Genomic DNA, 19,544 nt, shown 5'->3' with positions numbered 1-19,544 from the left:
TTGTTCATAACAACGTGATTGCTACTACTGTTATTGATGTTTGCTGAAAACGTGGCATATGTCCTGCACTATCCCTGCCTTTCAAAACCAGGTGGTAAACAAGTGAGAACATGCCTGTTTCTCATAGAATTTATTCTAGTTTGAGGTAGACTGAAAACCGGAAACAACCCTGACGGTTTAAGGCAGGAAATACTTGCCATGAAGCAAATAAAACTGGGTACTAAAAAAGCAGGAGTGAGATGATGAGGGCCACATCTGGATGTATTTGAGGGCTCGGTGACATTTGAAGGGTGAAGTGGCCTGTAAGACAGAGCAGGTTCTGCCATGAGAAGATCCAGGCAGAAGGCCTGCAACGGCAAAGGCCTTGAGGCAGGAAAAGTCTTGGAGTGTCTGAGGACAGAAGGCAAGGCAAGACCAGGGAGGATGTGAGCAGGCAGAATGGTAGGTGGGGCAAAATCAGGCAGTGCCTTACGGGCCATGGTGGGAAAACCTGGTTTGACTCTAAGGGCAGTGAAGGCCAATTGAAGATTCTAGAACACTTGGCTTTTTGAGGCTCTTTCCTCTGGCTACTGATGGCAAACAGATGGAGGTAGGATAGGCATACGAGCAGTAGTCCCCCTAGGGAGCGAGGTTGTCAGCCGGGCCTTGGTGAACCTGGCCCCAGCGGAGGCCGTGGGGATGAGGAGGTGGTGGGAATGCCCTGTCAGGTTGCCGGGGTTGGCTCTGGGGGATAAAGGAAAGGGAAGAAGCAAGAATGACTCCCAGGATTTTGACTAGAAAAACCTGTGAGCTCATGTTACCCTAGCCCTCTTCCCAATATCATCTCATTTAATTCTCCCAGCAACTCTGAGCTCAGTGCTGCTGTATCCACATTTTCACAGAGGAAGAAGCTGAGGCATAGAAAATTTAAATAACTGAGTCTTTCAACTCATAAGCCACAGAGCAGGGACCGGAGCCCAGCACCATCTGATAAGAAACCCCTCTGCCTCCCAGAGACACTGTGCCTCGGCCATTTAAGACAGGCCAGAGGGTGCCAGAAATAATGTCAGATGATTTTTCTATGTAGTTTTAAGAAACTATTTGAAGATTGGTAGGATATATGAAACAAATACTAGATACGGGTACAAACGCATAAAATACATTTTATTAAACATTTAATTACTGTTCAAATGTTATAAAAAATCCTCCTTAACTCTGGTGGGAATATAAAATGGTTCCATCATTTTGGAAAACTGGCAGTTTCTTATGAAGTTAAATGAACACCCACCCTATGACTCAGCAATCCTCCTGGGTCTCTGTCCAAGAGAGATGAAACATGCCCACAAAAAGACCTGTGCAACAATGATCGTATCACCCGGCTTGTAACACCCTCAAACAATCAACAAACAAGTGCCACCCACGGTCATGTGGATAACAAATCACAGCACATTCACAGGATGGAATACTACACAGCAATGAAAAGGAATGCATCACCACACATGAACGAACCTCACGCACATTATGTTGAATAAAAGAAGGTAGGCACTAATGCATCCTATATGGTTTTATTTATTTGAAGTTGGAGAACAGTAAAAACAGTTATCCATGGTGGTAGAAGGTGAGGGGTTGACTAGAAAAAGGCACAGGAAACTTTCTGGAAGGCAGAGAAACTGTGCATCTGGATTGCATTGAGGAATACATAAAAATACGTATGCACGGTTCTTTCTAGAGATGAATGAGCAGTTAATCAGGATAGTAATAATACAGGCCTAGGAAGAGCCTTCAAATCCTCTTTGAAGATTCTGGCGCGCTGACAGACGATGCTGGGAAATGCCACCAGGTGGCGCTGCGTCCGCTGACGCTTTATTACCGGGAGAAAATTTAGTTACCAAGCCACGTGGAAGACAGAAGCCCCGCTGGTGGTCTTCCTAGTTCCCCCACCCCTATTTCGACCCCCCACACCTACACACACTCCACCTCTTTTTTGTCCTGAGTAGCCTCCTCTCTTTTCCCACCTGGACATCTGCCAAACCATCCGCCAAGCCTGGTATTACTAGGAAGTGATTCACCCTGTCATTTTGGAGACCTAACTAGCAGGTGGGCAGTGACTCATTTTTTTTTTTTTAATTCTGTTTGGTGTTGTGTGTCAGGTTTCGTTGGTGCTGGAAAGCCATTTGAGTGTTTTAGGAAAAGAGCAATATAATAAAGTTTAAGTCTGGGAAAAGCAGTACAGAGGCTTGACAGAACAGAAAAATAAAGCTAACTGGGGTTCTTTGTTTTTTTCTTTTTATTTCTTTTGGGCTTTTTCATTTTCCTAGCGGGCAAACTGGAAACAGTGAAATGGGCATTCACCTGGCCACTGAGTTTTGTCTTATACTTCACTGTACCCAACTGCAACAAGCCGCGCTGGGAGAAATGGTTCATGGTGACGTTTGCTTCCTCCACGCTATGGATCGCAGCCTTCTCCTACATGATGGTGTGGATGGTGAGTGCAGTCGGGACCCTATGGCACTGTTAAATCTCTGTAGAGGAAAAAGAGGGGAATATGAGTCAGGGTTTCAGTCCATAACTGTACCAGTCAACTATTGCTACAATAAACTGCACAATGAACCACTCCTAAACTCGGTAGTTTAGAATGGCAGGCATCTATTCTCCTGCTCACACGTCTTCAGGTTGGCTGTGGATTGATTAAACTTAGCTGGGACCTTCTATGCAGTTCTGTTTCGGGCTTCAGGGTGGCCATTTTGATTTAGGCAGAGGTGGGGTCCATGTCTACTCCATGTGTCTGCTCATTTTCTCTGGGCCAGAGGCTACCTGGGGTATGCTCTTCTCACAGTGCATCATTAGAATGCAAGAGAGCACGTGGGAACACGAATGCCTCCAGGGTCTTCGCCTGGCACTGACTTACCATCACGTCCACCCACGTTTTGCTGGCCAAGCCCCACATCAGGGGCGTGGGGGAAATGAACTCTACCTGCTCCAGTGGGAAGAACAGCCATGTCACAGGACAAACGACATGGAGGAAAGGCACAAAGAATTGGGAAATGATGGTCAATCCCTATCTGGGTCTTAGTTTCTTCAACCAGACAATGAGGCGTTGCATTAGATGATCACACAAGGGTCCCTTTTGAGGCTAAAATACTGAGTCAGTGATTGACATTGGTTGATTGACATTGACTGACAGTTGATTGACATTGATTCAGTAGCTTTGACATTAACAAAGTCATTTTAGGAAACCTAGCCTTCCAGACTGCATTACCCATTTATGGCTATACTTTTTAACTGGGGAGCAAATCTAAATCATTAGAATTGGACAGAAATTAGAAGGCATGGCAAAATGATGCAAATCCAATTAGTCTTGCCTTGAGTGTTAGAGAGAATGCAGTATAAATGTTGGAGAATTAAACTCAAGAGCTAAAAAGAAGAAGGCTCTGCACAAAAGAGGACCTGAAAAAGATATTTTTGTAGGACCAGAAATACCCAGAACAATTTCGTTACGTGGATAGCAAAGTTGTAAACCTGACACAACTAATTCATAATCATCTCTTCCATCAATATCACATTTTTTTTTAAACCCAAGTTTTATAGCCAGGGAGTTTTCCCTCATTCTGCATTCACTGATGTTTTAATTTGACACATACACCAAGTGCCACCTCCTACCTCGGTTTGGGGGACAGTGTTGGCTGTTCCTGACCTCAAGGTGGTATGTGATTTTCTGACCTGACTCATCTGAGGTTCAACCTCCTGTTTGCTTACTTTCCCTCCAGTGGAGGTTCTAAGTCCCCATCAATGGTCAGTAGTAAGGCAGAAAACCAGGAGAGGCTGGAGGCCTAGTCCCAGGCACCTGAGCAGTCCCTCTCCTGAACTCCAGACCCAGCCACAAACATGATAATGAAAATGATGAGCTGCAGAGTCCTACAGGGACTGAGCTGAGGGTTAAAAAGGAGAAACAAGGGTTTAGCCAGGATGCCGGTAGCTCCATTTGCTCCAGAGCAACAAAATAGAAACAGCGTGTGTTTCCGCAGCTTCCTTTTCTCCGTGGAGACTGGGAGTCAGAAAGCCCTGCGGCCACCCCAGCTTAAATTCTGTTCAGTTCTGCCCAGTACGGAACAGAAATGAGCTGCATTCTCTGGTTTGAAAGGAGGCAAGGCAGGCATCTCCATGGATTTCACTCACATCCCCGCAGTCTTTGAACAGGGAAGGAGCGATTGTGGCCCTTGGAGTGAAGTCAGCGTTCCAGGTGTAGGTATCTCTTTGAAGGGCTGGCCCAGAAGGAACTGTGAGAAGAATGTGCTCCTTACAACATGTGGTGTGCATTTCCTGTAATTTTATGGAAAGTCCGGGAGATCAAGTGGCATCCTAAAGTGACCTAATAGTTTCTGCTCAAGCGTCTTCTCCTTGGGCCCACATGCAGGGAACGTGTCTCTTTTTCCACTTACCTCTTTTTTCGCCACTAGCTCACTCATCATGTCCATCAACTGCTTTTTTTTTTTTTAAGCATTCTTACATTTGCCTTTTCTAAATTTGCATAAACTTAAACAGTCTAAGTGCAATTTGTTACATGGATATATTGCATAATAGAAGTGATGAAGTACTGACTTCAAGTGTATCCATGACCCAGATAATGTGCGTCGTACCCATTGAGTAATTTCTCATCATGCACCCCACTACATTCCATGCACCCCACTTCATTCCATGCACCCCACTTCATTCCATGCCGAATTTAAACTGGGGTGGCCTCTGGGCTTTCTGACTTTCAGTCTCCGGGGAGGAAAGTGAGATGCAGAAACACAACATTTCTGCCCCTGACCTTTCTGAGGCCCCGCTGCCTATCATTCCACACCCCACGTCCAAGTGTACACATTATGAGCACCCACTTATGAGTGAGAACATGTACAGTTTGACTTTCTGTGTCTGAGATGTTTCACTTGAGATAATAGTCCCCAGGTCCATCCATATTGCTGCAAAGACGTAATTTCATTCTTTTTGTGGCTGAATAGTATTCCATGAAACTATTAGGGTGAAGAAGATGTTGGCAAGGACAGCAAATTACTACCAAGCTTCAAGAAATAGAGGAAAGAAAATGCTAGTTACAGCTTTGCCTTTTCTTTTTTTAAAATTTTATTTATTTATTATTATTTTTAGACTGGGTCTCACTCTGCTGCCCAGGCTGGAGTACAGTGGTGCTATCTCAGCCCATCATAGCCTGAACCTCCTTGGCTCAAGCATCCTCCTGCCTTAGACTCTCAAGGAGCTGGGACCACGGGCATGTCCGGCTAACTTTAATTTTTTGTAGAGACAAGGTCTCATATGTTGTCCAGCCTCGTCTCAAAGCTTTGAACTTAAGCAATCCTCTCACCTTGGCCTCCCAAAGTGATAGGATTATAGGCATGAGCCGCTGCGCCCAGCCTTAGAGTTATGTCTTTCCGACAAGTATGGATGTTGTCAAATCCAGCCCCTTCGCAATTCTTCTAAATTCCCATTGCACATACTCCCTAATATGGATGCTCAAATTCCAAGCAAAGCATCCATCCATTCTGGGAGTTCAATATTTGAATTCTATTCCCTCTCTCTCTCAAACTACCCGCCTCACCTGAAAGGAGCAACTGAAAAGGCCAGAGTTCTGTCGGAAAGCATGGCCTGTAGCAGCACTGTCCCGTGACCTGCAGCCCTGGCCGCCACCCATGTAGTGTTCATCGCTTTGTATTGATACAGAAAGCAGACATTGCACCCCACAGAGGCAGCCCAGACTGTAGCCTATTGTGAGTCTCCATGAGAGGAACCATGGGCAGGTGGGGCTTGAGGTAACCCTCGGCTCACCACCTCTTCCTGCTCCTAGGTCACAATCATCGGTTACACCCTGGGGATTCCCGATGTCATCATGGGGATCACCTTCCTGGCTGCCGGGACCAGCGTGCCTGACTGCATGGCCAGCCTCATTGTGGCTAGACAAGGTGAGACTTCCCCTGGCAATGGGAAGGAGGGAAGGAGGAAGGGAGGGAGGGAGGGAGGGAAGGAGGGAGGGAGGGAAGGAAGGCAGGAGGGAGAAGAGAAAGGAGAGAGGGAGAAGAGAAGGAAGGAGGGAGGGAGGGAAGAAAGGAAGGAAGGAAAGGAAGGAAGGAAAGAAGGAAGGAAGGAAGGAAAAGAGGGAAGGCAGAGAAAAAAGGAAGGAAGGAATGACCGCTCTACCTGCGGGATCCACCTGGCAATTAACAGGATTTGGAAGGAGGGAGGGTGATATCATGTTGGTTGCAAGTTTTCCTGGGATCAGAAGAACAGAGGAATGATCCAGAAGGTCCTACCCTTGAGGAAAGCAAAGGCATTTCCCAGGTAGCACCCATAGCCCCTTCTGGAGGCTGTATCACCATCCTTCCCTTATGAAAAGTAGTAGGAAATAACCTAATAGCTAACCTTTACTGAGTAAAGCATCATAGATGCACTTGCCTTATTTGATTTAAACAACAGCTCTGTGAGGTAAGCACAATTATATCCCCATTGTACGGATAAGAAAACTGAGGCTTAGAGAGGACAGACCCCATCGCTAAGGCTGACACACGTGCAGTGCCCTCTCAGTGACAGTTGCCAGAGGTCAGTTTTCAGAGTGTGACAGATCCTTCCCAGATGCCCACAGCTCACAGCTCACCTTCCCAGACGCCCCAGATGGCCAGGCCCTTCCACAGCACGCATTCTGACACATCCGCCTGATTTATGCTGGAGGTCATTTGTTTCAAACAAATGTGTTGTGGAGCTACAAAACTTATCTCACGGTCCTCACAAAGCTCTACTGATGTCCACACTCCTGGTCAGTTATTCCAAAGAAGGCCTGGAGGCGGCGCAGGGAGGTTGGAAGATGACCCAGTGTGCAGGTGTGAGCTTGGGAGTCACTTTCTAGAATGGTTGACCTTATTCCTTTCCATAAGGGTATCTCAAAATCCCTAGAATCTTGAAACTGTCTGTATTAGGGCATCTGACATTGCTGTAAAGAAATACCTGAGGCTGAGTAATTTATCAGAAAAGAGGTCTAACTGGCTGACGGTTCTGCAGGCTGTGCAGGAAGCATGGCAGCCTCCACTGGGCTTCCAGGGAGGTGAACGGGGAGCAGGCATGTCTCACATGGCAGGAGCAAGGAGTGGGGAGGTGCTACACATGCTTAAACAACCAGATCTCACGAGATCTCACTCACGATCACAAAGCTAGTGATGGTGGCTTTGTGATAGTGAGTGGGGGATGGTGCACCAATGGGGGATGCTGTTACACCATTCATAAGAAACCACCCCCTGAATCCAATCACCTCCCGCCAAGCCCCACCCCCAACGCTGGGAACTACAGTCCCGCATGAGATTTTGTGGGGACACAGCTGCAGAGCATATCACTGTATTTGGTTTTCTGAATCACTTATATTCAATCAGTGATCATATTTGAAGTATGATTCAAATAGAACGTGTGTTTCTGTGTTTTGCAATTGGTGTCATCCTTTCACATAGGTAATGGCCTGGAAAAGAGCTTGCAAAACCACCCTCTGGCTGTGAGATTGAAGGTTTGGGAGAGTCCTATGTGGGGTCCCTGCACTCCCCTGGGTTCACTGCCCTCACTTGAGTGACCTCTTGTCCCTGCAGGGATGGGGGACATGGCCGTGTCCAACTCCATTGGGAGCAACGTGTTTGACATCCTGATCGGCCTCGGTCTCCCCTGGGCCCTGCAGACCCTGGCTGTGGATTACGGATCCTACGTAAGTGGTTTTCTCCAGGACTTCTGAAATCCAGGGCTACGTGGACTCTGTTTTAACAGCCTTGGCCACAGGGCTTTTGTCTCAGGGCAAAAGATTCATAAGAAATCGTAATACTGAGGGGAAAACAAATTCTCCTTGTCAAAGGCCTTCCTCAGTCAGGCTTGCAGGGACATTCAGGACTTTAGAGCAGGGGTCAGCAAACTTTTTCTGTCAAGGGGCAAATACTAAATATTTTAGGCTTTGTGGGCCAGAGGATGCTTATACAGCTCTTCAGCTCTGTTGCTGTAGCAGAAAAACAGCCATAGACAACAAATAACCAAATAGACGTGGCTGTTTCCATACAGCTTTGCTAATAGAAACCGAAATTTGAATTTTATATCATTTTTATATGGCATGATATATTTACACTTCTTTTGATTTTTTTTTTTTTTTTTTTTTTTTTTTTTTTTTTTTTTTTTTTTTTTTTTTTTTTTTTTTTTTTTTTTGAGACAGAGTTTCAGTCTTGTTACCCAGGCTGGAGTGCAATGGCGCGATCTCGGCTCACCGCAACCTCCGCCTCCTGGGTTCAGGCAATTCTCCTGTCTCAGCCTCCTGAGTAGCTGGGATTACAGGCACGCGCCACCATGCCCAGCTAATTTTTTGTAGTTTTAGTAGAGGCGGGGTTTCACCATGTTGACCAGGATGGTCTCGATCTCTTGACCTCGTGATCCACCCGCCTCGGCCTCCCAAAGTGCTGGGATTTATAGGCATGAGCCACCGCGCCCGGCCTTGATTTTTGTTCCAACCATTTTAATATGTAAAAAACATTCTTCATTCCTGGACTATGCAGAAACAGCTGGTGGGCCAAATTTGACGCATGGACCATAAGTTGCCAACCCATACGCTAGTGTACTTGAACTTGCTTCACCTTATTACAGGCTAAGTGATTCATGTCAGAGAGACACTGGAAAGATGCCATCCAGGTTGGCCGCTGAAAGGGTATCACCCACTGGGGGGTCACAGAATTCCAAATAACGCTGAGTGCTGCAGCCCAGAGGGCGAGACTTTTGCAATCAGACTCTTGTGAATTGACTCACATCAGCCAAATTCACAAGAGTTTGATGTCTAGGATAGAATGTCAGCAGATGGTAGTAACAGATGGTAAGATATATAAGGGCTGTGCAGAAAGCATATGCTTATTTTGGATGATATGTTCTCTATATTCCTGGAGAAATGTCTTATGTGGGAGTTATTTTGGGGCATCCTATGACCATCCTCTAGTTCAGTGATTCATCAGGAGTACTCACAGATTCCATTCATGGCCAAGGTTTATTATAGCACAAGATATGCAATAAGAGCAGCTGGAAAGTGAAATGCATCAGAAGAAGCCCAGAGGGGTCACCTGCAGGCTTCCAGTTCCTTCCCTAACGGGTCAAACAGGACGTGCTTTCTCCCTAGCCGTGAATAAGCATGAGATGTCTCTGTCCAGGGAAGTCCACTGGAGGCTGAGGCTTTTGGGGAGGGCTAGTCAGGTAGGCACATTTCTGCTGCATGAACAGGCATGATGCCTGAATCTCAGAACCCAGCATAGATACCAGGCAGACATTATAAAGTTTGCTAAATGATCCTGACAAGTTGGTACAGCGTGGCCTATTGCTTCTGGTGTACAAACCAAGGCCATCAATTGCAACATCCAAAGGGTCACATTCTCAGGGGTTGGCCAAAGGTCAGTCGTGGTTCTGGACTCTCCTGGAGACACATGCAAGGATTAAATGACCAGACCTGCTGAGTCAACAACTTTCGCACAGAAAGTCAAATCATTGTTTCATTTTTTAGAATAAGTGTTGCTAGCTACTACATTACCAACAACCCCAAAATTCCGCTGGAGTAGCCCAACAAGGGTTTGGTTTTTTCACTCAAATGCCACTGCAGATGTTCCCATCCTGGCAGCTCCCATGGGCTCTTCCAAGCAGAAACTCAGGGTTTGTGGCATAGTCCATCTGGTGATTCTACCATGTTGAAGTCCGTCTCCCATAGCTACACGGAAAGCAGAGCAGGCAAGGGCATGGAATATTGTGTAGATCATTTTCTGATGAGGCCTGGAAGTAGTGTCTGTTCCAACTGTCCCCATTCCCTGTCCGCATAACTTACACGTACCCACTTAGATGCGAGAAGGATCCAGGTAATTAGTTTAGTGTTGTGCCTGGAAGAGAAGCAGATGGCAGTCAACACTCGGAGTCTACACAGTCATACTGTCTGGTTGAGAGGAGAAACCAAACAAGAAGGATCTGCCGGATAACCTTTTCCCGGGCTGTTGAGTTGCCGTTATCTGATGCATCTGCCCAAACAATGGGGTTTCTCTCTCAACCAGAGCAACAGGTTGAGCTGCCCCTTCTACCCAAGTTGTGCTGGGCATATTGACCAATCCTGGCTCTTTGAGCTCCTTTTTCAGGACCACATGTGGACCATCTCCCTTTAGTTAACACATCTTTCCTGTACTCAAGCTGAGAGTAAATTATCAATTGTTTAAACTCTCTCGTTGAAGTTGTCCTGTTGCTTCCTTAAAATGCAAGTCACTTTGATTCAGTTTTGCCAGTGCTAAAATAATCTCTTGTGGTTTTTCTCCTGTTGGATTATCTGAACCTTTCTTTATTCTTTTTTTCTAATAAAAATAATTCTTATACTTTATAGAAAGTTACGGAAGATTCTGGAGAGGTGTCTACCCAATGGAACTTTTTGTATTAATGGAAATGTCCTGTAGTTGTATTATCTAATGTTGTAGCCACCAGACGCCTGTGACTTGATAGTACTTGATATGTGGCTGGTACAGCTGAGGAACTGAGTTTTTAGATTTTGATTTAATTTTAATTATTTTATTTTATTTTTGAGGTGGAGTTTCCCTCTGTCACGTGGAGTGCAATGGCACGATCTCTGCTCACTGCAACCTCCACCTCTCAGGTTCAAGTGATTCTCCTGCCTCAGCCACCCAAGTAGCTGAGATTACAGACGCCTGCCACCACATCCAGCTAATTTTTGTATTTTTAGTACAGACGGGGTTTCACCGTGTTGGCCAGGCTAATCTTGAACTCCTGACCTCTAGTGATCTGCCTGCCTCGGCCTCCCAAAGTGCTGGGATTACAGGCGTGAGCCACCGTGTCTGGCCAATTAGTTTAAATTCGTATAGCCACATGTGGCTTGCAGCTGACTGTTGGACACTGCAGCCCTAGAGGATTAAATGAAAATCACCCAGGGTCTAATCCATAGATAACTATTGTTACCATTTCAGCACATATTTTTCTTACTCTAGGTTGCTTTATATAGCTAAGATCATCCTATATAGACAATTTTACACGTCGCCTTTTATACTTCCTATTGTATCAAACTTGTTTTTTTAAAATCTAATTGGAAACATCATCTGGGGTCTGATGAACTCATTGGTAGTCCATCTGGTTTATTCCTCAGCTTGTTTAACTTTCCCATTTACCTCTTATCAAAGCTATGAGGAAGTAAAAATCAGACATATCTGAATTTCCACTGTTTTTTGTCCCTCTGTTGAGGACTAGAAGATAGTGTCCAAAAAAATCGGCATCAAAAAGAAGGAAAAAAAAATACCTGGGCTCTAAACAACCTGAAAAATTCATCCCTGAATAACATATTTTCACCAGGATGACTCTCCAGTGAGGGAGGGACACGCAGGAGCAGAGAATGAGAAACTTTCAATGTCCTTCAGATCTATGATGTTATTTTTTTATTTTATTTGGATTACAGGGAACAATCATAGAAGGTGAAATTAAAAACTTTCAAAACAAAACTAAAACTCACCACAGAAGCAAACCAGTTTCTCTTACCAACTTTGAAATCTTCTTGAATACACATGGATATCAGACCTGAAATTCCAACTCGATTCGGCACACCATAGATCATTCCCCTAATGATCTCCCCTCCTGTCCTCTCCTCCTGACATTCTCCCAACACTCTTTAGAGAACAAAATATGAAACATTATTCTTCTATCAGTAATTCCCAGAGCTATGAAAGGACACTCTTTCCAGGTCTCAACGTCTACTGACATGGTGACATCATGAAAACAGAAATTCAGGCTTTAGTGGGTGTTTGGCCCAAATTCATGTTTTTCATCTGAAGGTGACATAATTGGGTCACTCGGGTCATTCTGTTGGAATTGTACAAGAGCCACATTAAGATTTGAAATTGAAGATCTCCTTTATCCTTGAAGTCAAGGGGAAAATGCAGAAGAAACCACTCTGGCTTAGTATAATCAATAGCCATGTCATACAAGAGTCCTCTTGGGGGAAACTTGGTTAGGAAGACCCTGGAGAAGGGTGTGTCATGTTGTGTTTCCATCCAACTGCTGCTGTTTCTGTAATCAGTGCAAAAAACAAACAAACAAAAATATCATTTTATTCCAGGGATGCAAACATTCAATGTAGACCACTCTTTTGAAAGTAGAAATTCAGCAGTATAATCAATAAACAGTTTATGAACCCCAGAGAAATCAAGGAGATTCCATTTGATATACAGCATGAGGTAGGGATTCAATTTCATTATTTGGCACATAGATATATAGTTGTTTCAGCACCTTCTGTTGAAAACGAGATTTCATTTTGAGCTTTAAAAGTTCAATGGAAAAATTTCTGGCTAGCTTATTTTTTAGTAATAATCACAACCTAGGAACCACCAGAAAGCCATGATTTGGTAAAAACTGTGAATGTTGCATTTCATAAGTAATGCTAACTTCCACTATTTGGAAAAGTTTTTATCCTGAGTCAAGACTAAAATGTAAATGAACAAGAAACAGGGACAGATCAACCTGGCAAACTGAATCAGGGGAGTGAGAGTCATAAATAAGCCCCAGATCCTAGTGGCATGGTTTAATGATCTGCTTTCTCCTTAGTCTACTCAAGTAGTTTGCCCCCCTTCCTTGAGAGGGCATTCAATGAGGGAAGAATCCGCATGAACAGAAGAACCTCAAATGCTCCCCACATCCTAAATCCTCTAATCCTTCTAAGCTCTGCCCAAATACAGCCTCACACTGCACATAATCTCTTTTCCACATCCCACCCACTTTCCTGCTTTATTCACAGTCATCTCTCTCTCCTGAGAGTCTGAGTTTAAGACCTCATCCACGTCGTGTCTGCCATCCACACTGCACCAATTTCCATCTTACACATAGCAGGACATGTTATTTGTTTAAATAGAGAATAAATTTTATTTTTTCAATTGCACCAGCAAGCAATCTCTTTGAACATCAGTTGCTCCTGAGATCTTTGCCATGTGTCAGCCCAGTTAAATAATTTATATTAATGGTGGTGATCCTGAGTCATCCAAGCAAAAGTTAAGTTATATCTCATATCCTCTAGGATAAGCATCAAGTATATGATCTATTTCACAGTGAAATATTTCATCAAAAACAGTTAAGAAACTGGTCTATAGAGAGGTGGGCTTTAATTTTCCAGAAACATTTGTTGGTACAGACTATGCCTCTTTAACAATCTTAAACCAAAATAGTAACAGTATTTGGCCCAACCAAACTATGCCTTTTGGTTTGCTTGGAAGCTGGAAGTCCCAGAAAATGGCCCTCCGAACCTAGACTAACTTACAGAGGGCCCCCACCAGGAGCTTCTTTCTTTGTCTAGCTTTCAGGTGTCACTATAGATGTTGAACTGGGATTTTCCAAGCCTGGACCAGGTGTCACATCTGGGTTCAGCAGTTTTCATCAAAGTGCTTACCTTTACCCCTTGGTCTGAGTCTCCCCTGGACATGTGACCTCCGTGAAGGCAGCGGGAACTGTGTTCATCTTATGCATTTATTATTTCCTCTGTGCCTAGCACGGTGCCTGGCACTTGGAACATGCTCCACAAATATTTGTTGGATGGGTGGATGGATGGATGGAGAGATGGATGGATGGATGGTTAGAGGGATGGGTGGAGAGATGGATGAATTGATGGATGGATGGAGAGATGGATGGATGGATGGTTAGAGGGATGGGTGGAGAGATGGATGAATTGATGGATGGATGGAGAGATGGATGGATGGATGGATGGATGGATGGATGGATGGATGGATGGTTAGAGGGATGGGTGGAGAGATGGATGAATTGATGGATGGATGAAGAGATGGATGTATGAATGAATGGATGGATGGATGGATGGATGGTTAAAGAGATGAATGGATGGAGAGATGGGTGGAGGGGATGGATGGATGGAGAGATGGATGGATGGATGGATGGATGGATGGATGGATGGATGGATGGAAAGAGGGATGGAGAGATGGACGGATGGACGGATGGATGGATGGATGGATGGATGGATGGATGGATGGAAAGATGGATGGATGAATGGATGGATAGATCGATGGATGGGTGAATGGATGGATGGAGAGATGGATGGATGGATGGTTAGAGGGATGGATGGAGAGGTGCATGGATGGATGGATGGATGGATGGATGGATGGATCCTAACTTTCAGCATCACTTTCCCTGGGGAGGAACATGTGTGAGCAGAGAAGAATAAAGCAGTAGGGCAACTTGAGAAGAGAGCAGGCAGGCAAGCACAAAAGCAATAAAAATAGCTAGCATTCACTGAGCACCTACTCTGCACCAGGCACTGTAGGGACACTGTATTCACATGGTCTCATCTAATCCTTTCAATGCCTATATAAGGAAAGGATTATTCTTTCAACCAGGGCTTATGCATTCACTATATGCCAGGAACTTGGCAACGCAATAGGGATTCAGAAATGTACAAGGTAGACTAGACCTTCCCTCTTAGAGGATACATTGAGTGGGAAAGGTTAGACAGTGCCTACGTGAACAAATGCATGAATGCACTAACTTTACAGGACAAAAGAATTATGAAGATGACAAGATGAAGTGATATTTTAGAGTGAGGTGCAGGTGTCACTGTGTATTTATTGGACAGAAGATTAAGTTTTGTTTGATGTCAGGAATGACCAGAGCCCTCCATAGGAAGAGAGGGGTGTGTGGAGAGCAGGGGAGCATTCTGAGAAGGAACCGTACTTGCAAAGGCATCGAGGCAGGATGTGTCCTAGAACAGGAGGCAGGCCGGGCAGGGGTAGTGTGGAGTGAGGTGGGCAGGGGTCATATTGAGCCACCAGGACTGGGCACAGGGCTCAGGTTTCATCCTAAATGCAATATAGTTCTTATCTCAATTCTGCAGATTAGGAATCCAAGGTGCAGAGGTTAAATCACACAGCTAGAAAGAGGCAGAGAGGAGTACTTTCCTCAAAGCACTGACAGTTATTGGCAAAACAAATCATGCCACAGCAGCTATCCGTGTGTGACACTGGGCTCAGAGGAGAAATTTCAGACCAGATCCATCCCTGAGTTGAATCTTTGCTAAAAGACAGAGCAGGATCTGCTTATTAGTGCTTAGGTGGCCTCTTCAACTTTATATAAAGAAGGGAAAGAGCTAGAAGGGGAACAAATTCTGATCCCCAGTTTTCTATTCTAAAAGTACCAACAGGCATCATGGGGGCTGCACTGAGTGCTACCCTGGGCCACTGTAGAAGCAACTGACACTTCTATAGGGAGTTTCTGTCTGAGGGTTGGAGGAACCACTCTGGATCCTTTGTTCAGTCCCTGGTTCCTCCCTGGCTCTCTTTGGGTGCCTTCAAGTGGGCAATTTCTCAGCCACATTGAGCAGGGTATGGGACATCACATGGAGCTCATGCTGAAATGCAGACATTATTTGGAAAAATAACCCACGTTTGTTGAAAAGCAATTCTAGGGCTTATTTGTGGGGAGCATTTTGATCTACCCTCTTCTCCACCACCAGCTTTTCCCAGGAGAGGCTTTATTTCCAAAAAGACACTCGAGGGCCTCCTTTCATGTAGCATGGTAGTGACCCCATGACATCTTTCTGCATCTCTGACATCAGAATCAAGCAGCCACTGTGGGTTGAATGGCCTCTCCTAACCTCACAAGAGACCTGCCAACATTCTGAAGCAATTTTTCCATCTCATCTAGATGGGATTTCCAAGTCATAATTACCGGATAATTATCATCCAGACAGCTGTTTTGTGCATGACATTAGGTTTAAGCATTTGGCAGGGAAGGATGAATGCAGTTTTACAGATTTTGACATTTCTTAGCACTTTGTGGCTTGCTCAGAAGGCAGCTAGTTACCTAAGTGCCCAAAATAAGAAATATTTATAAAAGTCAAAGTTTGGAAAATGGGCACTTGTTGTTCCATTATGGTGATGAACATCTATTCCACAATCTTTAAGAGAACTGAGGAAGTCACCATGCAGGCTCCAGGAAGTCAGGCAAAACTCATATTTCTGAGATAGGGCTTAGAAATGTAAAATAAATCTGAGACATGATGGCACGATGGAGGGAGGGTGTCTGCCTCTCGTTCTCCAAGCAAAAGATCACCTGAATCCAGAAACAACAGACAAAGGAGCTGCCCAGAAATACCCTCACCCCACACTGTCTGCCTGGTTTATTCTTTCTTTGACCAAGTGTTAATTGAGTGCCTACTGTGTGCTACGCTGGTAACCATTGGAGATGCTACAGTAAGCAAGACAGACAGGCAGAGGCCTGGATCTGCAGCTATGGAAGGAGAGAATTGGAGGATTGGACAAGCAATTCCAGACAAAGATGTGATACCTGCTTTCCTAAGGGCTGCTCGTACAGAGGTTTAGGTGCTGTGTGGCAGCAATTGGGGGACCTGGAATGCTGGGGAATAAATGACAGTTATTCTGAGAATCCGAGATCATCAGGACAAGCAAGTGGAGAGAGGTGAGAAAATTTTTTCCAAACAAAAATAACAGCTTGTAGAACACCAAAACTATGGGAAAATTTGGGCTGCTTTTGTGGCTGGGGAGAGTATGAGATGGGTGGGGGGTTGGGGAGCTAAGAACAAAGTGGCAGGAATGAAACTAGAGACAGAGAGAAGTTGCATAGTAAAGGCCATGGTAATGGAAAGAATGAAGGGTACATGAAAAGGAGAGTGTGCCCTTTAGTAAGGAGATTCTGACAATTCCATAGAGAAAGCATTGGAGCCTGACAAGACTGATGGCAGCAAGATCAGCTATGAGGCATTTGCAGGAGAGAGAAACAGGGTGATTGGATTAGGAGAGCTGTATCTGTTGGCTATGGTTACCATAATGCTGAGTAACAAAAGACTTGCATCCATTAGCATATATTTCTCAGTCATATATTTGTGGCCGACAAGTGTGTGTGGCTGATCTGGGCTTGGCTGCAGGTTTCATATGAGTCTGCTCCATGTGTCTCTCATTCTCTTTGGACCACTGGCTTCTCGAGACATAGTCTTCTCATGATGTGTCTCAAAGAAGACACAGCATGTCTTGCTCTTCTCAAAGCAAGAGCACAAGAAGACATACCCAGCTTTGGAAACACAGTCTCAGACTTAGGCTCGTATCAGGTCAGCTAACGTTGGCCAAAGCCTATCACACGGCCAAGCCCCAAATCAGGAAGCAGAAAAATGTATCCACCTGCCATGAGGCTGTGAAAAGTGTGTGGACATAAATCCTGTTATGTGGGGAGGAAGTGAGACCAGCAGTTCACTCTGCCTCCGTAGTAGTAGTAAAGCTGGGGATCAGTGGAAAACTAAGCAAGAGACTACAGAAAGAAAAACAGGATCCGGCAATGAGTTTAACTTCAGCCCCTAAACAGCTGTTCACAAGGAGGTAAGTTGGGAGGGGCAAGGATTTTGTAAGCTATTGCAAAATTTTTGGGTGTTATTGTAACTGCCATTGAGGATTTTAGCAAGGCAATGATTCTCTTTACATTTTAAGATTATATCTGATGCTGTTTGTAAATGCATAGAAGAAGGCAAGAGTGGAAGAGAGGGGACAGGTCAAGGACCAGATAACAAAAAGAGATTCTTTTGAAGGAAGAATTGATAAGATTTTCTAACAGATATATGGAGAGGATGTAAAGGAGAAAAATCGTAAGTAACATGTGGTTCTTTGCCTGAGCAACTAAGTGTACTGTGGTGCCCTTCGTGAAGATGGGGAGACAAGCTGGGAGATGAGGAACATGTTTGAGATGAAATACCAAATGTTCCATTTGGGACAAATAAAGTTTGATATGTTTAAGGGTCACCCTAATGGAGATGTCAAGGAGGTAGTGGAAATGATGGGTGTCAATTTCAGTGGCAAGGTCTTGGTTGCAGGTATGAACTTGGAAGTCAAGGACATGAACCGCAAGTAACAAAGTAAGAAGGTGAGTGTAGTTAGAGGGGAAGGCCTAGAACATGTCCCGATGCTGGATGGCGAAAGAAACAAACGTTCGCTGAAGGAGACTGAGGAAGGGCCAGCCAGGGATGGGGAGAATCAGAGGAAGGGGGACCACAGAACCAGAAGAAAGTTAAAAGGAGGTTGGAGCAGCCAAGTCCAAGGTCTTTCTTCTAAGGCCACTGTGTTCAGCCAACCATCACCTCCTCCAAGAAGCCTACCCCCAGCCAAATTTAGTACCTACATGATACCATAAGGTGTATTCTCTGATGTGTGTGCCTCCCCCTTAACTCTCTGAGGGAAGGAGCTGTATCTTACTCAACTTGTGCTCTTTCCCACCGAGCTGAGGGCTTCCGTGGAATGAATCAATGAACCCATTAGTTCTTGATGTCTCCGTCTTTCCTTCTCACCTTGTATGGCAACCGTTCCCAGCTAAGGCCCCCAGCTCCTGGACACTGCTCCCTCTGCTAGAACTAGTCTTCCCTGTTCTGCAAATTCCTTTCCTCGCCCCCAGGGACAGTAGGTGCTGGAGACAACTCATACAGGCGCCAAAGAAGTGATCATGTGTAGCTCTTCCTAGTTCACTCCGGCGATGCCACATTGCTAGTTTGAAATCAGCCATGATGGCAGTAGTTACACTACAGAAACAGGACCATGTTAGAAGACCACTGCTAAGGTCATCTACAAACCACCCCACAGGACATGGATAGGTAACTTGGGGATAGCGTGGTGACATCTTAATGAATGAAGCCTCTCAAGGTTATTCAAACAGAGCTCCTGGGAGCAAAAGTAACACCACCTAATCTCCTTAATCTTGGCCATTGAGTTTCAGGCTCTGTGTCAGGAAAATTAGGTGATGTGTGGAGGAAGGAAGGGTCCTTCCAGATCCTACTGTGGAAGGGCTTACCTGGAAAGTGGAATCAGTCTCCGTTCATCACAGTTTAGGTTCCCCAGAAACTACTCATTTCTAAGATGAGGATCCACGGTGAAGAGTTTATTCAGCGGGAGCAGTATGAGAGTGGAGAGGGAGAAGGAGGCAAGGCACCCACACTGGCTGTGCCAGCAAGTCTATTACCACAGTGGGCAGTGAGGGCTGACTTCCACGGCGAGAGCTCTGGGAAACGGAGGACAGCCTCTGTCTCAGAATGCCTCCATCCAAGGGGCAGGAGAGATGGAAGGTTGATGCACCCACTCCTCAGAGTCATTGGCGGAGAACAGCTTCTGGGATTGTTCATTTCTTGGCACTTCTATGGTTCAGGAGAAAGTCCTAAGGCACAGAGGCAGGAATGGCTATTGGGAGGCAGCTGGCTCCCACCAAAATGGCACCTCGGAGAGGTGGGGGGACGTGGATGAGTGCCGATGGCAACTGCTAGAGGGGCATCTGGGATTCTTACAGTTCATTCAGGACTCTTACAAACATGGTAGGCAGATAAGTGAAACCCCGTCTCTTCTAAAAATACAAAAATTAGCCAGGCGTGGTGGCACACACCTATAGTCCCAGCTACTGGAAGGCTAAAGCAGGAGAATCACTTGAACCCAGGAGGCGGAGGCCACAGTGAGTTGAGATCATGCCACTGCACTCCAGCCTCGGCAACACAGCAAGACTCCATCTCAAAAAAA

The 19,544-nt window shown here is 45.2% G+C and overlaps 1 protein-coding gene across 3 annotated transcripts in view; it reads left to right on the top strand.

Annotated features, from left to right (window-relative positions):
- SLC24A3 (solute carrier family 24 member 3) overlaps positions 1 to 19,544 on the top strand; it is a 509,953-nt gene that overhangs the window by 477,026 nt on the left and 13,383 nt on the right. For all 3 annotated transcript variants that reach the window (XM_017512663.2, XM_037732860.1, XM_037732861.1), the window contains 3 exons: positions 2,298 to 2,464; positions 5,819 to 5,933; positions 7,596 to 7,708. In XM_017512663.2, coding sequence (XP_017368152.1) covers positions 2,298 to 2,464; positions 5,819 to 5,933; positions 7,596 to 7,708 — 395 coding nt within the window. The remainder of the gene's footprint in view (positions 1 to 2,297; positions 2,465 to 5,818; positions 5,934 to 7,595; positions 7,709 to 19,544) is intronic.

This window comes from Cebus imitator, unplaced genomic scaffold (assembly GCF_001604975.1).
Source record: "Cebus imitator isolate Cc_AM_T3 unplaced genomic scaffold, Cebus_imitator-1.0 Scaffold475, whole genome shotgun sequence".
Taxonomy (NCBI): Eukaryota; Metazoa; Chordata; class Mammalia; order Primates; family Cebidae; genus Cebus; species Cebus imitator.
This window is presented reverse-complemented; position numbering and strand designations above follow the sequence as displayed.